The 20,073-nt window shown below is 38.2% G+C and overlaps 1 protein-coding gene across 1 annotated transcript in view; it reads left to right on the top strand.

Moving 5' to 3' along the window:
* The window catches only part of adamts3 (ADAM metallopeptidase with thrombospondin type 1 motif, 3), a 414,286-nt gene that overhangs the window by 371,954 nt on the left and 22,259 nt on the right, over window positions 1-20,073 (top strand). The window contains exons 18-19 of the mRNA XM_030144543.1: window positions 5,498-5,654; window positions 7,147-7,279. Of these exons, the coding sequence (XP_030000403.1) occupies window positions 5,498-5,654; window positions 7,147-7,279 (290 nt within the window). The remainder of the gene's footprint in view (window positions 1-5,497; window positions 5,655-7,146; window positions 7,280-20,073) is intronic.

The following is a 20,073-nucleotide window of genomic DNA, read 5'->3' as shown; positions in this document are numbered from 1 at the left end:
TCCACCCACAGCTCCATTCACCCCCAGAGACGCTGAGCGGGACAGCATCGTGGCATTTATCCAATTATCGTCCAGTTTTGAGGCAATGAAAGAAACTGTTCCATGAAGTCCCATTGAAGTGCATGGACACTGAGCATCTACAGGCAAATGCATTGACCATAGATCATATAAGAAAACAGTGCAACGTGAATGTATGAGAACATCGAGTCTGTTGATTTGTGATAAAGCTGATTCTGAACAAACTCATCTTTGAAATGAACATGTTCTAACACATTTGTAGTCAATGAAATGTCAACACAACCGCACATAATTAACCATTTAATTTTCGTAATTTTAGGATAAGCTGGGCTTCCCTTGCAGTCTTTGAGAAATCACCCCTGCATCCATCCACCCTCAGATGGAAGGGGCATGACCATGGCCACTAGTTTTTACATTTTTTTTCTCTTTCTCTGTCTTTGAGCCAGTTGTGAACAGATGTTGTTTAAGGTGTTTGAAACACTAACCCATGCAGGAAAACTGGAATAAAAACATCAAATTCACTTCCTCTATTTTTAACTATTTTGTGAAAGAATAAATTTATAGATGAGTCAATTGTCAGTGATTAATGAATACTGATGTCGTAATTACTATTTATTATTATTATTATTATTATTATTATTATTATTATTATTATTATTATTATTATTATTTAGGGCTTGGCAAGTTAACGCGTTATTACCACGTTAACACATTCATTAAATAACATTGACAATTTTTTTTTTTTTTATCTCCCGTTAATGCCGTTCTGCCTTTCAAGCAAGCTTTAGTTCATTTATACATACAGTCTCTTATTTTGAAACTCATGCTTTTATTTTGGCGCTCCACACGCACCAAGCACCAGTGCCGGTGTAACTGAGAGGAGAAAAGTGAGTGAACTTTCCGAGTAATGCTGAATCAAACTTTGTTTAACTCCTGCAGAAGCAACGCCTGTATGTATCAATCATTCTGTTGTTTGCTAAATAATTTCACATGCAAACGTGCCGTTAGAAACATGTTTATGACGTTATTTTGGATGTGTTTATTACAGTGTGTTATTATCATGTTTAAGTTAATTCATTTATGCTAGCAGTCAGAGATGGGTTGCCAATTCTTTATGCAGGCTCATGTTAAGTTTATGTAAATTCATTGGTTGTGTTTAGGTATAATATGCCAGCCTTTGAACTAACCTTTACTTATTTTAGAATGAAGATGGCAAAGGTCATTCCACTGTTTAAAACAGGAGACAAACAGAACCTGACTAATTACAGACCAGTATCTTTGCTGTCACAATTTTCAAAAATACATGAAAAATTATTTGTGCAAAAATTAGATTCTTTTATTGAGAAAAATAATTTGTTAAATGACAGTCATTATGGCTTTTGAGGTAGTCGTTCCACAGCTCTAGCATTAATGAACATAATAGAAGAAATCACAAATGCAATAGATGATAAAAAAAAATATACAATAGGAGTATTTATTGATTTAAAGAAAGGATTTGATACCTTAGATCACAACATTTTAATTTCAAAATTATTTTCATATGGTTAGGGCTGCACGATTAATCAATTTTAAATCGAAATCGGATTTTTTAATTAGGATGATTTTTAAAAAGGGAAATCGTAAAATCAATTTCATCTCTCTCGTGCCTCTGGGCCGCACGCTTGCGGGCTACTGTAGGCTCTTCCTCCTATCAGTGACAGCTGTCTGTCACAGAAGTCCGTGTAATGACCGAACTTTAAATGTGCTAATGAACCTGCAGTACTTATAGCAATATAAGCCGGGGCTTCACACATGGATCCCGCAACTAAAATATAACTGCATGCGGATCATTCATCTTACGTTGTCCCGTACTGTTTTCTTCCAAACCGGGTCCGGGTCTTGGGGTCATCAGCCTCAGCAGAGTAGCGCAGACACCCCTCTGCCCACACACATCCACCAGCTCCACAGATAGAATCCCTCCAGTGTGTCCTGGGTCAGTCTGTTCCATGCACAGATCCCCCAGTTTAAATAGAACCGCATGGGGATCACTCATATTCCGTGGTCCACGCACACACGACTGATGCCTGTCACTGACTTGGTATCACTTCTGTGGGCCCAGATACCCCAAAAAGAAAAAAAAACAAAACAAAACATTTTTTTTTTAAATAATTAATTTAGTCCTCTTACTTGCTAATTTTTTCATTCACAAAGGTAAGTTCTGTAACACAAAACCAAATATTATTTATTTTTTGAAAGATGTTGAACTTTATTCAAAGCTGTTAGATAAATCTGGAAACAAAAGGCTATAAAAACATTCAGTATTTGCTCTGATTTGGACTTTTTATTATAGTGTATTCCCCCTGGCAAACTTAAGTTATTTTCTTGTATACATTGTTTGTATACTCTACTTCATTCAATAAAGATTTAATTAAGAAAAAATAAACTTCTGTGGGTTCATCACGTGATACCATCACAGATTTGAGGTCAGAGCAGTGCCTTGCATTGTGGGCTGCTCACGAAAACGACATGCTGACTTCTGTTGTCTTTTGTAGTTTTACCCAAAAATCGAAATCGAAATTGAAAATCGAGTTTTTAGAGGAAAAAAATCGGTATTTTTTTTTTTGCCAAAATCATGCAGCCCTACATATGGTATAAGAGGAGTTGTTTTAGATTGGTTAACAAGTTATTTACACAATAGACAACAGTATGTACAGTTTGCTGGGAAATTGTCTAATTGTTTAAAAATTGAATGTGGAGTTCCACAAGGCTCTGTTCTGGGGCCAAAATTATTTATTGTATATATTAATGACATATGTGATATATCAAAGATAATGCAGTTTATTTTGTTTGCAAGATAATGCAGTTTATTTTGTTTGCAGATAATACAAGCTTTCTTTTTTCAGGAGATGATTTAAAAACGTTAGTACAGAAAATAGAGAACGAGATGGTTCAACTCAAAAAGTGGTTTGATATAAACAAATTATCTGTGAATTGGAATAAAACTAAGTTTATGGTGTTCACAAATAGAAAAAAGGAAGAACATGTGTCATTGTCTATTAATGGGGTTATGATTGAGAAGGTTTCAGAAATTCGTTTTTTGGGTGTAATAGTGGATGATAAATTAACATGGAAGCCACATATTGCTTATGTTAAAAAAAGGTGTCTAAAAATATTTCTGTATTGAGTACAGATAAAATATGTGTTGAAATATAAAGCTATGAGAATTTTTATATTGTTCACTTATTCTGCCATGTTTGAGTATTGTATTGAAGTTTGGGACAACATATATATGAATAACACAAAGCCATTGTTTCTATTACTGAAAAGAGCAATAAGAATTATGTATAATGTTAATTTCAGGGAACATACAAATGAGTTGTTTATTAAATCAGGATTGTTGAAGTTTAAAGAATTGGCTGAATTAAGGACATTGCTGATCCTGTTTAGAGCAAGAAACAGACTTTTGCCTGCAAATTTGCAGAAATTATTTGTTTTAGTATCACAGGATGAAGAACATAGAAGGTGGTTTAATTTTAAACAGCAAAGAGTACGGACTAATGTGAGGAAAATGTGTATTTCTGTTGTAGGTGTCAGAATGTGGAATTCTTTAGCAGTGGAAGAGAAGAGTTGTACAAATATTTTTCAGCTGAAGAGTTTGTATAAGGAAAGAATAGAGAAGCTTTATAAAAGCATGTAATGACATAATTCAATTTATGGATGTTGGATTTGTTTTATTTGCACTGACTATTATGTAAACTGTTTTCTGTAATAACTGTAATGGGAACGTATGTGATGTAAGCATATGTTTCAAGAAAGGGGCAGGTATTATAAGTTTTCTTCATCCTGCTCCTTTCCAATCATTTAGATTGGAATGAATGAAAGAATGAAAAAATAAAAGAAAAATTTACGATGTGATTGTTGTATTAGCAGTCAATTTAACTTTATAATAATTACATCTATGCATTCTCTGTGAATATGCATATCATTAATAGACATAACTAATTGAATTATTTTGTCTTTATTTTATAGTTTCACTCTGTCAATCTGCATGATGTGAAGTATGTAGATTAAAGCTGCAAACTTAAAAGAGGACATATCCTGCATCGTCAGTTGAGAGTTTAGCTTGCTGTCTAGCTCAGACTAAGTACAGACGTCTCAGCAAGGACAGTACACTCCTATTATTCTGCCCCTGCTTGTGTGCGTGTAGCGATTAGCTCGGCAGATAGACAACAGGTTTACCAAGAAAAGCTGGACACCCAAAACTTCTCTCCAAATTTTTTACTGCAGACTCACTGTTAAACTACAACATACATACAAAATATGTCTCAGTTCTGTTCATTGCCTTAGTACATTTACATGGCATTATACATTTAAATGAATGGGAAAAAGATCGCTAGCTCGATGCTACCTTGAATGGGAAAATCCATAGACACACTAACGATTAGCATTTACAGATTAATTAAAGATTTACAATGTCTTTTTATCCAGCAACAAAGGTTCACATCAGAGATAGTTAATACTATTCATTCTTACAACATCTGAACATAAAATACTCACAGGCAAACGTTTTTGGGGCCATACAAACAGAGTGAAAGAAACGTGTCTGTTAGTCTGTTAGTTCTTATGTCCGAACTGGCTACGGTAACACCGAAAGGACAAAACATGCGTTAGTGCAACTTATTCCAACCACTAGAGGGCCCCTTTTGCTTGCTTTTAACAACTGAACATCACATATTATTGGGCTTGTTAGTATTAGTACTTATTAGTGGGCTTAAGACTCCTGTCAGTCACTCACAAGCGGAAATAAACTGGTGTGGATATAAACATGGAGAAAAGTACCGGCCTTTTCCATGAACATTTTCATTTTAAATGTCTTCAGATGGTGGGGTTGAGAAGGCCAAAGTTGTTTGGAAGCACTGCAATGTGGAATTATTTTTTTATCACCGGAGTACTCCCAGTCTGAAATATCACTGAAAGGAAATACATGCTGTTGATGCCGGCAACCACCCCCCATATAACTATGCGATTAATCGTGATTAATCACAGAAATCCACGCGATTCATGGCGATTAAAAATTGTAATCGCTGCCCAGCACAATTATTATTATTATTATTATTATTATTATTATTATTATTATTACTAGCAGCATTGTACCCGTGGTGCCATTGTACCATACCCCATACCTGTACCCCTATGGTGCAACTGCAGCATTGCACCCATATGTCCTCCCGTGCTGCAACATCAGGAGATGCGTCGGACAAACATGTGGTGGACACAGAAACGTCCATTATAATAGTATTATTATTATTATTATTATTATTATTATTATTATTATTATTATTATCATTATTATTATATCTTTTTCACCTCATTATTATCCTTGTTGTTGTCTGCACATGTTGAACAGTGAACAGACTGAATTTATTTGGTCTCATTGTCACTTGTAGTATTTTAATGCAAATGTAATGAACTGTGACTTTTTGTTTTCTGTTTGTTACAGATTATACCCAAGAATAATGAAACACGATCTACTTTAATGTACAAGTACATCATCCATGAAGATTCTGTACCTATCAACAACAACAATGTTATTCAAGAGGACACATATGAGTGGGCCCTGAAGAACTGGTCTCCATGTTCCAAGCCTTGTGCCGGAGGTAAATGACTAAATTATCATCAAATTAGTAGTGAAATGAGAAGCGCAATTTCCTCCTACTTCATTAAATCCAAGTAGGCTATTTGAATTTCATACTGAGTGATTGTGTTGTACATGGACAGGCTTAAGCTTTGCACTAATATATATGGACATTTCACATTGGTTTTATTTGGGCTTCATTGACACACAGACAACCAAAGAGAACGTCAACTGACCTCATTTTTTCATCTGACTCCACTTATAAATGTTGTTCTCTAAATTGAGGGACTGGTTGTAACTCCTAAATGGTTCTTACAATATTTTTTAAACCTCTTGAATTAAAGCTGAATGTCCATACTTCAATCACACTCAAAAGTTAAATATTTTTTGTCACTCATTTCAGTAAGTGAAACCCATATATTATGTAGACTCATTAGACATAGAGTAAAATATTTCAAGCCCTATTTCTTGAAATTTTTGATGTTTATGTCTTACAGATAATGAAAACCCAAAATTCTGTGTCTCAGAAAATTAGAATATTGCATCAAATCAATTAAAAAAGGATGCTTTAAACAGAAATGTCAGGCTTCTGAAAAGTATGTTCATTTCTATGAACTTGAGACTTGGTTGGGCCACCTTTTACATGAATTACTGCATCAGTGTGTGGTGTCATGGAGGTGATCAGCCTGTGGCACTGCTCAAGTGGAATGGAAGCCCAGGTTGGTTTCATAGTGTCCTTCAGGTCAGCTGCATTGGTGGATCTGGTGTCTCTCATCTTCCTCTTGACAATACTCCATAGATTTTTTGGGGGGTTCAAGTCAGGTGAGTTTTCTTGTCCATCAGTCAAAGTAACACCATGGTCAATGAACCAGCTTTTGGTACCTTTGGCAGTGTGGGCAGGTGCCAAGTCCTGCTGGAAAATAAAATCAGCATCTTCATAAAGTTTGTCAGCAGAAGGAAGCATGAAGTGCTCTGAAACGTCCTGGTAGATGGGTGTGTTGACTCTGGACTTCAGAAAACACAGTGGACCAACACCACCAAATGCCATGGCAGAACAAATCAGCACTGACTGTGGAAAGTCCAAAGTCCTTTGTTCAGATGAAAGTCAATTTTGTATGTCATTTGGAAATCAAGGTCCCAGAGTTTGGAGGAAGAGTGGAGAGGAACAGAATCCACATTGCTTGAAGTTCAGTGTGAAGTGAGGCTGAGATATACCTGTACAGTGGCAAAACTACAAAAGTTATCTCATTGTCCATATACTTGTCCCTCACTGCATATTGAAAGCAACACATTTCATATGTAAGATGTCTCATCACCAAATCATCAGTAAATGACTACTGTATAAAAGAATGGACACAGTAAAATTATAACAAATGAACAATGCACATCTATATAAGAACATTACAAATGAGTGTTCCCCTCTACCTATGTTGATGGTTTTTTTATTCACCGAAATGTCTCTCTAAAGGTTTCAACAAGGGATTAGTTTGTGACAAATATCACTTCTTACCCAGGGTTTCAGTATACAAAGTATGGATGTCGGAAGAAGGGAGACACCAAGATGGTCCACCGAGGCTACTGTGATACAAATAAGAAGCCCAAACCCATCCGCAGAATGTGTAACCTTCAAGACTGCACACAGCCACAGTGAGTACAGACATCCCATCATCCCTCATCGAAAAAGACATAGTCTATTAAACAGTGTATTAAAATAAAATTCTGAAATGACTAATGTAAGTGTGAGTTGCATTTAAATTAGCAGCTCTTTAGCTGTGGTGTCAGGGGGCAAGTTGGACAAAATAGAAGCTTAACATTTCTAACAATCAGCTTAACAATCTGTTGTGGTTGATGTCGAATAGGAATTAGGTTTACCAATTTCCTGTGACCCAACACTGTAATTTTTTACTCCCCTTAGTTTTGTAGAGTTTCACATGTTGAGGTAAAAGGACAAAAGAAACTTGAGAAGAAAGACACATATACACTGTATTTTGGCTAATCCAAAGAATTGCATCTCTTTAAAGATTTAAAGCACTTCACAGTGACGTCACAATAAAAAATAACCATTCAACTGTGGCTAAAAAAAAGTCATCCTAGCAAAGCATCTACATTTCAGTATTTATTTACTGCTGTCTTCAACATTCACTGTGCAGTGTAGTTTTCTCACATCAATCAGCCAAAGGGAGAAACTCAACAAAAATCTGAATTTAAAAGACAGAATTTAACGATTATCAACATCGCAAAATTTCTTGAGGGAGTCATGATTTGAACACTGATGTGGAACACTGAAGGCCTTAGTGGACAATGATTGAAATTGGATTCATTTGGAAGCCCAGGGGATAAACTTGACTACAAAATTACATGCATATTTAAATTCCAATTTTATTAGTGAGGGTGTAGAAGTTGCATTGCATGGTTTGTGGAAGACCCTTATTAAATTCTGATGATTGAATGCAAAGTGTTTTTATTCTGTCTGAAGATGTTTTTGTGTATTGTTGTTCAAAAGACATTTTAACAAATTTACTTCACTGTAGCCAAAAAATTGTGACCAGAGTAGCTCAGAATACAATATAAACACCCTGTAAGGTAGGGGTCACCAACCCTGGTTCTCGAGCTCCTGTATGTTTTAGATGTACCCCTTTTCCAACACACCTGATTCAAATAATAAGCCTATCATCAAGCTCTGCAGAAGCCTGATAACAATCGTCAGGTGAGGGAAACATCTGAAACATGCAGGATAGTAGATCTCGACGACCAGGGTTAGTGACCCCTGCTGTAAGGCAAACAATGGTCCAGCCTCAGAATATATGTCACCCTTTACAGCCCAGCCAGACCCTGAAAATCAGCTGGTCAAAACCTTCTAGCTGCTCCACAGACCAAACTGAAAATCAAGGTTGAGCATGTATTTTCAGTTTTAGGGCGTTACCTTTGGAACAGCCTTCACTTCAGTGTGAAATCAGCAGACTGCACTGCAGCTCCTCCGTAAAACATACTTCAGGCAGGACCACTTTCATCAAAACTATTTGGTTTGCAGTAATTATATTTTATTTTATTTATATGCTGTGGCTCTGTTCTGGGACATCCATGCCCTTTCATGTACAAACACGGAAACCTATGGTGGAGAGAGTACCAGTGAGACCCCTCAAGGGAAAAGAACAGATGCCACTGACAATGACATGACTTTGAGCAGGCTACAGCAGTGAGGGTGGCCAGGCTCAGCAGTATAAATATGGCACCCTGAATGAGATTTGCCAGTTGGATGCGCAGAAGGGAATCAGCTAAACCCCTAGCTGATGAACTGCATTGAGATCAGCTCCTACCAGGCACGCATTAGAACTGATCCTGAACTTGGCTCTGTGTCCTGAAGTACGGTAAGGCACATTTTTTAGAAAATGGCCTACACTTAGAGTTGCAAAAGCTGAAATTGGGGAAAACACCAGAATTCTCTCATAAGACTCAAACATGAACCTTTCATGTTATGCAAAAGTGAATCCATTTTTCTAAGCTCCTGTGTCTCAACAATGTAGAGCAGAGGAGTTCAATCAAAATCACATCTGATGAAATATGATCAATGTAATTACAGCTGTCAATCATGCATTTAATTCCATAAAGCCTGGGATTAGTCAAAGTAGATAAGGACAAGGTAGACTAGGTAAATTTTCTTCAGGATGAAATCACAGGGAAGAAATAAAGGTAAAAGTGTCATGTCCTCTCAAACCACTTGTATTAGAATATGCTGAATGTGATGCGAAAAAAATATTAATCACTGTAGCTTTAATTATTATGCTTGAGTTAGTAGCGTTATTTCTATATTTTAGAAATCTTATTGTCCTAGTGTCACTTTGTTTCTTGTAATTATCTGTCAAATAAAAATGTTTGCCATATGCGAGTTCCATCGTAAGCTACATATTTCACTGTGTACTGTTCTTCTGTACCACCAGAGAGATGAAAAAATATAGCAATATATTTGGTTGTGACTAAATAAATAGTGGTCCTACGTCACACTGTGAAAGGTTTAAAGGTGGCCAGTATTTTGGGCAGTCTTTGCCCACAAGACTGTCAACCCTAACTAACTAATGCCGCGTTTCCACTACTTCCACTACTACCAACTTCACAGTACCTGGATGTCATAGCGATGTGGCGCGTTACTTCCGTGTCGTCTGCTCAGAGAGTTGCTGATAAACTCGCTTGTTGTGTGTTGCTCCGTCAAGCTCATGCTGAATTTTTACATCTGAATCTCCTGGACAAAACATGGTGTAGTTTTCGGGCTGTCATCATGTGGATTAACTTACCGCTGTATTTACTGTAAACTTCTGCATCTGTTTTTTGTAAAACGGTGGGTCACAGAGACAACTCTCTGACCAATCAGCGGTCTGCAGTGTTTACACATCATGTTTTAGCATCTGCTCCCCAGTCTTGGAACCTTGGCGGCGGTGATACCAAAAAAATAGTACCAGGTACCAGATTCCAGGTCCTTTTTCGTAATGGAAATGCAAAAAGGCCGAGTTGAGTCGAGCCAGTACCATGTAGTGGAAACGCGGCATTACTAACTAACTAACTAACTCACTCACTCACTCACTCACTTTCTCTCACTTTCTCTCTCTCTCTCTCTTTCTCACTCTCACTCTCACTAATTCAGACTGTCTTACTGTGGGTCAAAACAATGAAATTCTCAGAAATTCTGTTACACACCAAATTGCTAAGTGATTTTTGCTTAAAAACTTCATCGTGAAATGGCAAAACTACTACGGTCATGCTTTATTGTCTAGATCATCATGTCATCCCAAGTTTTCCAGAGTCATGACTGGGTCCACATTTGCCCTTTAGGAGGTTTTGCCGGACATATAAGTATAATGGTGTGAACGTTAGCTCACCTTCAGTGTTTACAGCTATAGCAACACAGGTAGATGATGTGCAGTAATCTCCCATTCTTGTTGTGCATTGTTGTGTCATAGCCTGAGATTTAGATGTTTTCATCAGCTTCATTACAGGTCATATGCAAGTTTATTAGATTCAAGTTGCACAGTGTTAAAGCAGATTGATTGTTACATTAGGTTGGATGACCAGAGATGTTATGGCTCATTATAGCCCAAAGGCTGTTTAATGCTTTGTTCAAACTTATGATAATTGATGGTGATATACGCCAGCTACCTGTACATTTTCCACTGTAGCATAAACAAAACTGAAATAATACTTTACTTTGAAGCAAACCTGAAACAGTAAATGTTTCTGTTTATTGTGTGACTCATATTCTGATTAAAAAAAAATTCCAGCAATGGATCTGACCAGAATGAAAGAAAGAAATATTATAAGAAATGGTTCAAAAGCACCTGGTGCCTTTCATCCTCAAACAAATTAGCATTAGGTTAAGTTAACATTAAGTTTATTTTTCCACTTAAGCCAGCAACCCAGCAACAAAAGCATCCATCTACTGAATGTATTTGAACATCAGCATTTATCACACTTTGTTTGTTTTACCACATCATTAACTCCAAGATGGGCTTAAATCTACAGTGGCTGAGCCACAATCAGTAAATCTATACATGGCTTACAACCTGGATGATTTTATACTGTATAGCCTTAAATATCTTGTGCCAACAGTCTGTCCATGTCTACTTTGCATCAATATGTCTTTTTCAGTGTGTGTTAGTGGAAAAATAATTCGTCTTGTAAGAGATCAATTATAACAGTTTATTTCAAACTGAAAAAGGTGACAGCTGGACTGGAGGTGATGCAGACTGAAAAACAACCTCCGTGAGTGTCTTTGTGAGTGTCTCAACCTTATGGAGCGGCAGGGTGTGGAAGTAAAAGGCTGAATATGGGTTGTGGCAAGAGGAGACCTGAAAAGTAAAAAAAGTGATCGAAAGAAACACATAAGTTGATTAAATGGCAGAAGGAAGCTCAACAACAGCTGCCCTCAAATAATGACAGAGAGGCTTTGCCAAAATTCTCCATGAAAACATCAAAGTTGCCCAGGTTTTCAGAAATGCCTGCAGACCTTGTACCTGTTGGCAGTTCTGACCAGCTTCAAACCAAATTAACTACAGAGTTGAGAGATCTAAAGCTGCTGAGATCTAGCACTGGATGATGCACTTAACTGTGCTGTGTAGAAAAGTGCTTGTGTTTTCCTTAAGTTTGATTTACTTCTCTTTGGGGTGAAGATCTGACTTCAGCTCCAGGGATAGAGCCATTCCAATCTTTGAGAGTTCTTTAGTTTGCCAGAAATGTCCTGTAACTGAACTCAAGGAGGGAGAACAAGTCAGAATTCAGAATTTCAAATCAGGGCAGCTCCTGAGGGGACTTTTCTTTTCAAAGTTCTGGGACCTCCCTCTGGCCATTTCAAATGGCTAATTATGAAGAGACAGACGAAAAAAATAGGAAATATTCAAAAAGCACTCACTTCAACCAGCGCTAGCTCTATAGCTTGGTCTTAATGCCTGACTATACTTTGAAATTCCATGTAAACATAAAGTAAGAGTTTGGAACACTCCAGAGATAGTTTCCTTGACTGTATCCCTGCATGGCTTCAGATTGAAATGACCACAAGTACCACAAGTATTCACTATCTTTGCTGCTCTGTGCATCTTTGCCATTAACAGTCAATAGTGGTCATGGAAATGTGATGGTAACCCAGACACTATGTATCTTGAAACAATTTTTAAAATATTTTGGTATCCAGACAATTTCTATTCATTCCCCTATCAAAAATAATCACATTTTTTAACCATCCTGAATGGATAAAGGCTTCCAGACCTGGCACAATAAGGGCATTCACCAAATCAAAGACCTGTATATTGAAAATACATTCACCAGTTTTGAACAGCTGTCTAAAAAATGTTCTTTAACCAAATCAAATTTTTATTGCTATTTACAAGTCAGGGACTTTGTATGGAAGAAATCTACTAATTTTTCAAATCTGCCCCCTCTATCCAGTGTGGATAATGTTCTAGAGGTCAATATGATGGACAAGGGTAGTGTCAGTGATTTATGCTTGGATCATGGAGACTCTGAGTGGGAAAATGATATGGGGGTTCCTCTCTCAAAGAATGGGACATGGTGCTTCTTAGGGTCCATTCCTCCTCTATATGTTCACTGCATTCCTTAATCAATTCAAGGTCCTACATAGATTGCACTTCTCTAAAGCTAAATTTGCAAAAATATTCCCTAATTTAAACCCTATCTGCGACAGGTGTAAACAGGCACCAGCAACAATATATCATATGTTATGGTCCTGCTCCAAGTTTATACCTTTCTGGAATTCTTTTTTTTAAATTTCATTTCCAGGGTATATGTGTGCTGTATTCAGCCATCTCCCCTTACTGTTTTGTCCCATTTCATGCACAGCTGACTCAATTCCTCCAGTTAACCTACAAACAGCTGTGGCTTTTTCATCTTTACTAGCTAGATGTACTATTCTTTTCGAATGGAAGGACTCATCACCCCAAACACACGATCAATGGATCAGAGACATCATGCTTACCTCTGTTCCCACCTTTGACGAGATATTCTGTCAAGTGCTTCCCAGCGCTTCCCTGCCAGTTACAAGATTTTTTCGCCAATCCATGTTTTCACTGTTATACTGTAGTTAGAGCTCTTGCGAATCATGTGAATGTGACCTTAGTCCAAAAACAAACAAAGAAGCAGCTTTTCCAGAAAAATGAAGGACCGGTTGTACAGTTTTTGAACTCAAATCGCTAGAATCCCATAGCAACGTATACAGCACCATTCACTTTGAATGGGAGAATGCTGGCTCCGAGGGAACCATGTGCAGTTTCAAAAGCCTTAAAGATAATCCTCTGGACACAGACTCTGACAATTCAAGGTATGATGAACCTTCAGAAGAACTTTTTAGAGACAGAACGGAGACGGACATGGGAAACATAGTGACGAAGGTTGGACGGTTGGACACGGAGAAGAGGGAGACCGTGAGGGCTGTGTGGAAACAGAGACAATCACAGATGGGAGGAAGATATGAGACATTTATAGTGAGCAGTCCAGGGGAAGACAGATAACCAGACGTGGGACAAGTCAAAGGACACCAAGGGCCTGATTTACTAAGATTGCAAATTACAGGTGCTAATTTGCTTGCTTGCGGTAAAAAATGCGCTTGCAATTGATTTGTCTGTCATAAGTGATCAACTAAGATTGCCTGCGCACATGACAATAGGTGTAAAGTCTCAGAGACCGCCCTATTTAAATGAGGATTTTGTGTGCGTTACTGGTTGTTTATCATGGAGACAGTACGCTGGCAAAACTGCTCTGGAATATGCCAGCACTAATGGCAACATTGTGCTGGAATGATCCAGATGCACGGAAATGTCACGTTGGAGGAGTTTTGTCATCGAAGGTATTGCATGACTTCTCTTTGTGACTGGCCCCAAATCATCCCCTAGTTCATCTAGAAGTTCTAAAATGGCATTGCTGGGCAGCGGAGCCAGATTATTTTAGAGGTGGGGGGACCGTGGGGGTTGTTGAATTGAATCACTGTCAGGCGCACATAATTTTGTCACACTGTAGCCTAATGTCAGTGCGTATTTTTAATCACAATCATCAGTTTAAGTGGAATGTAGCCTTTGCTACAAAAGTCTGTCTTTTGAAAATGGAAATAGGAATTTATGTAACGAACTGCCCCACTCATGAATATGAAGTTGCTCTTTTTCCACACAGAGGGGTGGATAGGTATTTCTCTGTTGCTGTTTATCAGTGGTTAAGTCTGTTATTAGTGAAATACATAGCTTTGCTCTGTATGGCGAATGAAAGCTTTTAAGCCCGCGAGCATGATAGAAAACCCTCCACATCAGTGCTTATAATAGCCGGTTCAGGAGTCCAGTCACAACACCGTGTGTGTGTGTGTGTGTGTGTGTGTGTGTGTGTGTGTGTGTGTGTGTGTGTGTGGCACTAGAACCCATCCTGTTCTATCTCCACTGGCTCTCCACCCATAAAGAGAGAGAGAGAGAGAGAGAGAGAGAAACACGCCTCTCAGCACAGTCAGGTCCTGGTCTAATTGTGATGTGCCACTCACGGAACAGGGTGGTGGGGGGTATACATCTCAATGATTTTTTCTTCCGTCTTTACAAAAATGTTGACGCAAGCAGAAAAGTTTAGTTCTCTGCGTTGGCTTCGGTTGTGCCTATGCCACCTCCTCACCACAACTGCAGCCAGTTAAAACCTGCCTGGAACTGTAAATACATTTCAGTTGTTTACATTGTGATTGACCTGTCTTTTGAAAATGGAAATAGGAATTTATGTAACGAACTGCCCCACTCATAAATATGAAGTTGCTCTTTTTCCACACAGAGGGGTGGATAGGTATTTCTCAAAAAAAGTTAAGGACCACTTTTTAATTTGTGTAAAAGTTTTTTATATGAGATATTCTACTTCTGGAAATACCCCAATACAACTGTCCTGAATGTCCTCAAACACACTGTAATCAATTTCACACATGATTGGATTCAATTGTTGCATAATGTCTCTGGCATCACTGCACATCCTGAAATGAGGGCCTATAGGGGTTTCAGCTGACCACGCAGTGGCCGACCAGTTGCAACAACCCCTAGAGATGATCGCTACTTGACGAATCTCAGCCTCTGCGACCGCCTTCACAGTGCACGTCGCCTCAATAATGACTTCGCTGCAGCAACTGGAGTGATTGTTTCCACTCAAATAATCCGTAACCGACTTCACCGAGCCAATATGCATGCCAGAAGGCCAGCTCAGTGTGTCCCACTCACCCCTGCTCCCCCAGGGACCACGTAAAGACGAGTACGGTTGCCATAGGTGATGCCTCCCCACACCATGATGCTGCCTCCTCCATAACGGTCATGTTCTGCAATACAGGGGTCAGCAAATCTCTCTCCTGGTCGCCTCCAGACTCTCACGTGTCCATCATTGTGGTCAAGGGAGAATCTGCTCTCATCTGTGAACAGAACTCGGTGCCATTGCTGTTGGGTCCATCTGACATGCTCCTGAGCCCAGTTGAGACGGATTCTTCTGTGAGCAGGGGTGAGTGGGACACACTGAGCTGGCCTTCTGGCATGCATATTGGCTCGGTGAAGTCGGTTACGGATTGTTTGAGTGGAAACAATCACTCCAGTTGCTGCAGCGAAGTCATTATTGAGGCGACATGCACTGTGAAAGCGGTCGCAGAGGCTGAGATTCGTCAAGTAGCGATCATCTCTAGGGGTTGTTGCAACTGGTCGGCCACTGCGGGGTCTCTCGGAGTATAGCCCTGTCTCTCGGTGTCTTTGGTTTGCTCTGCTGATGACACTGTGCGACACACCCATCATTTCGGCTACTCTTCACTGACTGAGGCCAGCTTCCAGCATCCCTAGGGCTCTGGCAACTTCTGGTTCACTCAGGTGGCGTCTCGGCATTGCTGTTGTCACCAAGTTGTCTGATTGTGGAGACTAAAGACAGAAAATGCTTTTGCACCCACTTTTGTACCACTTCACGTGGTCAGCTGAAACCCCTATAGGCCCTCATTTCAGGATGTGCAATGATGCCAGAGACATTATGCAACAATTGAATCCAATCATGTGTGAAATTGATTACAGTGTGTTTGAGGACATTCAGGACAGTTGTATTGGGGTATTTCCAGAAGTAGAATACCTCATATAAAAAACTTATACACAAATTAAAAAGTGGTCCTTAACTTTTTTTGAGTAGTGTATATTGTTTCCTTAATTGTACCAGAATGCACTGACCTGACTGCCTGTTTTGTTTGTATTGCCCCTCTTTCTTTTTTTTCTTTTTTTTTTTTTCTTTGGGCGGGAGGGTGTTGTTTATTAAGTCTGGTGTCAATCTTTGTATTATGAACACATTACTTGAAATTATAAGTGTTATATTTGTTAAATGTTGAAAAGTTCTATAAATGTTGAAAAGTTCTATAAATAAAGTTGTTTTTTTTTTTTTTTTAATTAAAAACTAAAGAACTCTCAGCTGGGAAGGGTAAGAAATGTCAAGGAGACTCAGGGAAAGTGTGCTTGGAAAAGAAAGTTGTACAGGTAGTGTAGATAGTTTAATACTGATACTATTACTCTCAGTTTATGCAACATTAGAGGAAGTCAGGGTTGTCACATATTACCATTTCATAACATGCTTTGTCATGAATTGACTTAAATAGGAGTTTGCATGGAGTTTAGAAGTTTGCGTAATCATGGATTTTCAACAATTGACATTGCATTTCATAATGCAAACTTCTACCTTTAAATATGTAAATAAATATTTGAAATGTCTATGGAAATAACTTTTAAATTATTGTTATTGTTGTTTTGGGTGTTATGGCCCTTAACATGCATCAGTTTGCCAAATAGTTTCTTGGGTTTTTAAAGACTTCCTACTGTATGTAGTATATATCGTTATAAGAAGCTTTGTGATTGAAGCTTAAAACTAATAGACCGAGACGAGAGTTTGGCACAAAGACTAGACTAAAACTAAAATTAAAACAGGCTGACATAAACAACACTATTGATCACTCAGATGGTCTAGAGAACACTCAGATAGTCTCAGCTGTTTGACCACCTTGAATAGCTCATCTAGTGTCACAGACTGAAACTACTGGAAAACAGCTGAGCGTATGGGAGGGGCAGAAGGATCAGAAACCTTAGGAAGAGGGAGTGACGCTCTGATCATAGAGATTTTGTCATTAAAACACGATAATCTCTCACACTTGGATGGGGATGCCACAATGGCAGAAGTATTATTTGGATTAATAATTTGATTTAAAACATTAAATAACACCTGAGGCCTGTGGCTGCTGAAGAAATGAGATGGGACATAAACTGTGATTTAGCTGACTTTGCTATTTACCAGAAAACTGTAAAGAAACATGCAACATGTCCATCCATTTCCTTTCAGCACATCCACATTTGAGCATGAGAGTATGTGGTCTCATATAACTAGGGTGCAGATGCTGGTTTAGCTCGTCTGGCACTGAGAGGAGCCATCGAGTCCAGGATCTCAGAGCGGGTGACATTAAAAAACCCAGTCCTCAACACTCAGGACAGATTTGCTCTGAGTACAATTGTCATGGAGGGGGTAATTAGCTAAACAGACCAAATCCATTTTTTGAATCAGGCTGTGAACATTTGCACCTCTGCACTAAAGTTGGACACTTCAACACAATGTCTATGGAAATGACTGACTATTGAGGATTCAAGTGGTCATTAAATGAACTGTGGGTTTTAGATTTTTTTTTTTTTTTTTTTTTTAACTTTGATGATTAAAGATGGTGCTCCTAATCAACCAGTGTCCACACAGTATTGTCTGATAGAAGATGATCACACGTTCTTTACAATTTTGCTGAAAGACATGGCAGATTGCGTTTTGTCAATCTGGACCTTGCTTACAAACATCTCTAACTATTTTTCCATTGTCAGGACACCATGAGCTTCTACCCTACGTACAAAATTAGTTGTTGCCACAGTGCAGTAGCTTATACACAGAAAAAGGCAATCACCCCATTTCTGATAGGTTCACCCTGTACTATACATTTTCCTATTGAATGGACAAATCAATGAATGTGTGCTCCACCCCAGCCAGTGCTGCAACTCGTGTTCCTCTGGCCCTCAGGCCTTTCATTTTCTTTATGATGGTAATTGTTGTGACAGTAGTCGTTTCAGTTTGATGCCACCAGTAGGGATTATCATACAAGTATGATTTGACAGTGCTGAACCATCACATTATCTACATAACAGAGAAAGACATGGTGTAACACAGTGAGGATCAATCAGCCACTAGATTCAGTCCCTGCAGTCACGCATACCAGATTGTCCCAAACAATGTCAGGAGGTATTAGAGCTTACCTTATCATATGGTAAGGTAAGGTATGATAAGATAGTTTTTAGTTTACTTTATTTCAGACACAAACATAATACAACACATAGGGGAAAAAAAACAAAACTAGACAAAAAAATAAAAAATAAAAAATAAAATAGAATAATAGAAAATGGAACAATTGTTGTGCCTGAAAGGGAGTAGAAAGAAGCCACTGCTTATCCAATCCTACCCCCCGAATTCCAGTCCTCACACTGTTAGTGCCTAATCACATATTATACAACATAAAATCGTGATTATTCATAAACACACCCCTACATACTTGTACACCAATACATATACAGTCACATACACATATACATACACACCAAATTAAATCTACATCTGTACACCAACCCACATCCGCACACCCATGCATATATATGCACACACCATACAATATAACAACCTGACAACCCAAGTAATGATCACACCCTTCCTTGGGCCAGACATTGTGGCAAAACCATCCATCTCTTTCCACATTATTTTGAATTTTTGAATGTTTGGACACTGCCTGAAGTCTACCCTCAACCCATTCCAAAGTTTAACCCCACGCTCCAATACACACAAACATTTCCTGGTTGACCTTACTGCCTGGACTTTGAAATTCCCACATCCCCTCAGGTTATAGCCCCCCTCTCTACAGGCAAATAATTTTTGGAATGTTGACTGGTAGTTGATTTTAATTGGCTTTATATAGAAGTTGAGCTGTGTAAAAATTTACTAAATCTTAGAGTTTTAATAGTAGATGAGATGAGATGGGATGAGATAAGAGAGAACAATTTAGTCCATATGGTAAAGGGACAGCCTTAGCTGCAGATTTTTGCACCCCAAACAGGAAACATGTCACTTTACTGCTCACTAAATCACCAAAAATATTTTTAAACTGCACTTCAATTCAGATTATACACAGCACAGCACTCACGGCCTGTATCATTTATTTAAATATTCATGATTTTGTACAATCATTTTATGTGATTTCTATCATCTTCTTCTTCATGTGAGACAGGTGTGGCAGCACCCTAGCGCCCTCTTTTGATGAGCCACAACTGGATCTTGGTGAATCAAATGATTGGAGTCGTTTAACACTGATGCTCCCCCCATAGTATTTGTTTATTCCACAACTGAAAACTGCAAAGATATATATATATATATATATATATATATACAGTATATATATATACAGTATATATATATATATATATATATATATATATATATATATATATATATATACAGTATATATATATATAAGCTTCTTCATTTGACATATCAAACTAGGAATGAATCCTGTGTCGGTTTGTTCACCAACCAGATGTAACCAGTTTGCTCATTTCAGTCTGGTCTTTCAACCAAATCAGCAAATGAAGTCCTTCTGCTCACTGGACACCTCACTTTAAAATTTTCTTAACTTTTTAATGTTATTTATACTTTTGAACTTTCAATCTTTAAGAAGGATAACTTTTTATTTTTACTCCAATCGGATTTTAGAGCCCACCACAGTGTGCAAACTTCATAGTTAGTCATAAGGTTCTTTTATCATGCCCAGAGAAATAGATTATTTCATGCCTTGAAAACCACACTTTCAGAATTGGCATTGGTGGGGCTAGGTCTTCAACAGCTAAGTTATT

This window comes from Sphaeramia orbicularis, chromosome 9 (genome assembly GCF_902148855.1).
Source record: "Sphaeramia orbicularis chromosome 9, fSphaOr1.1, whole genome shotgun sequence".
Taxonomy (NCBI): domain Eukaryota; kingdom Metazoa; phylum Chordata; class Actinopteri; order Kurtiformes; family Apogonidae; genus Sphaeramia; species Sphaeramia orbicularis.
This window is presented reverse-complemented; position numbering and strand designations above follow the sequence as displayed.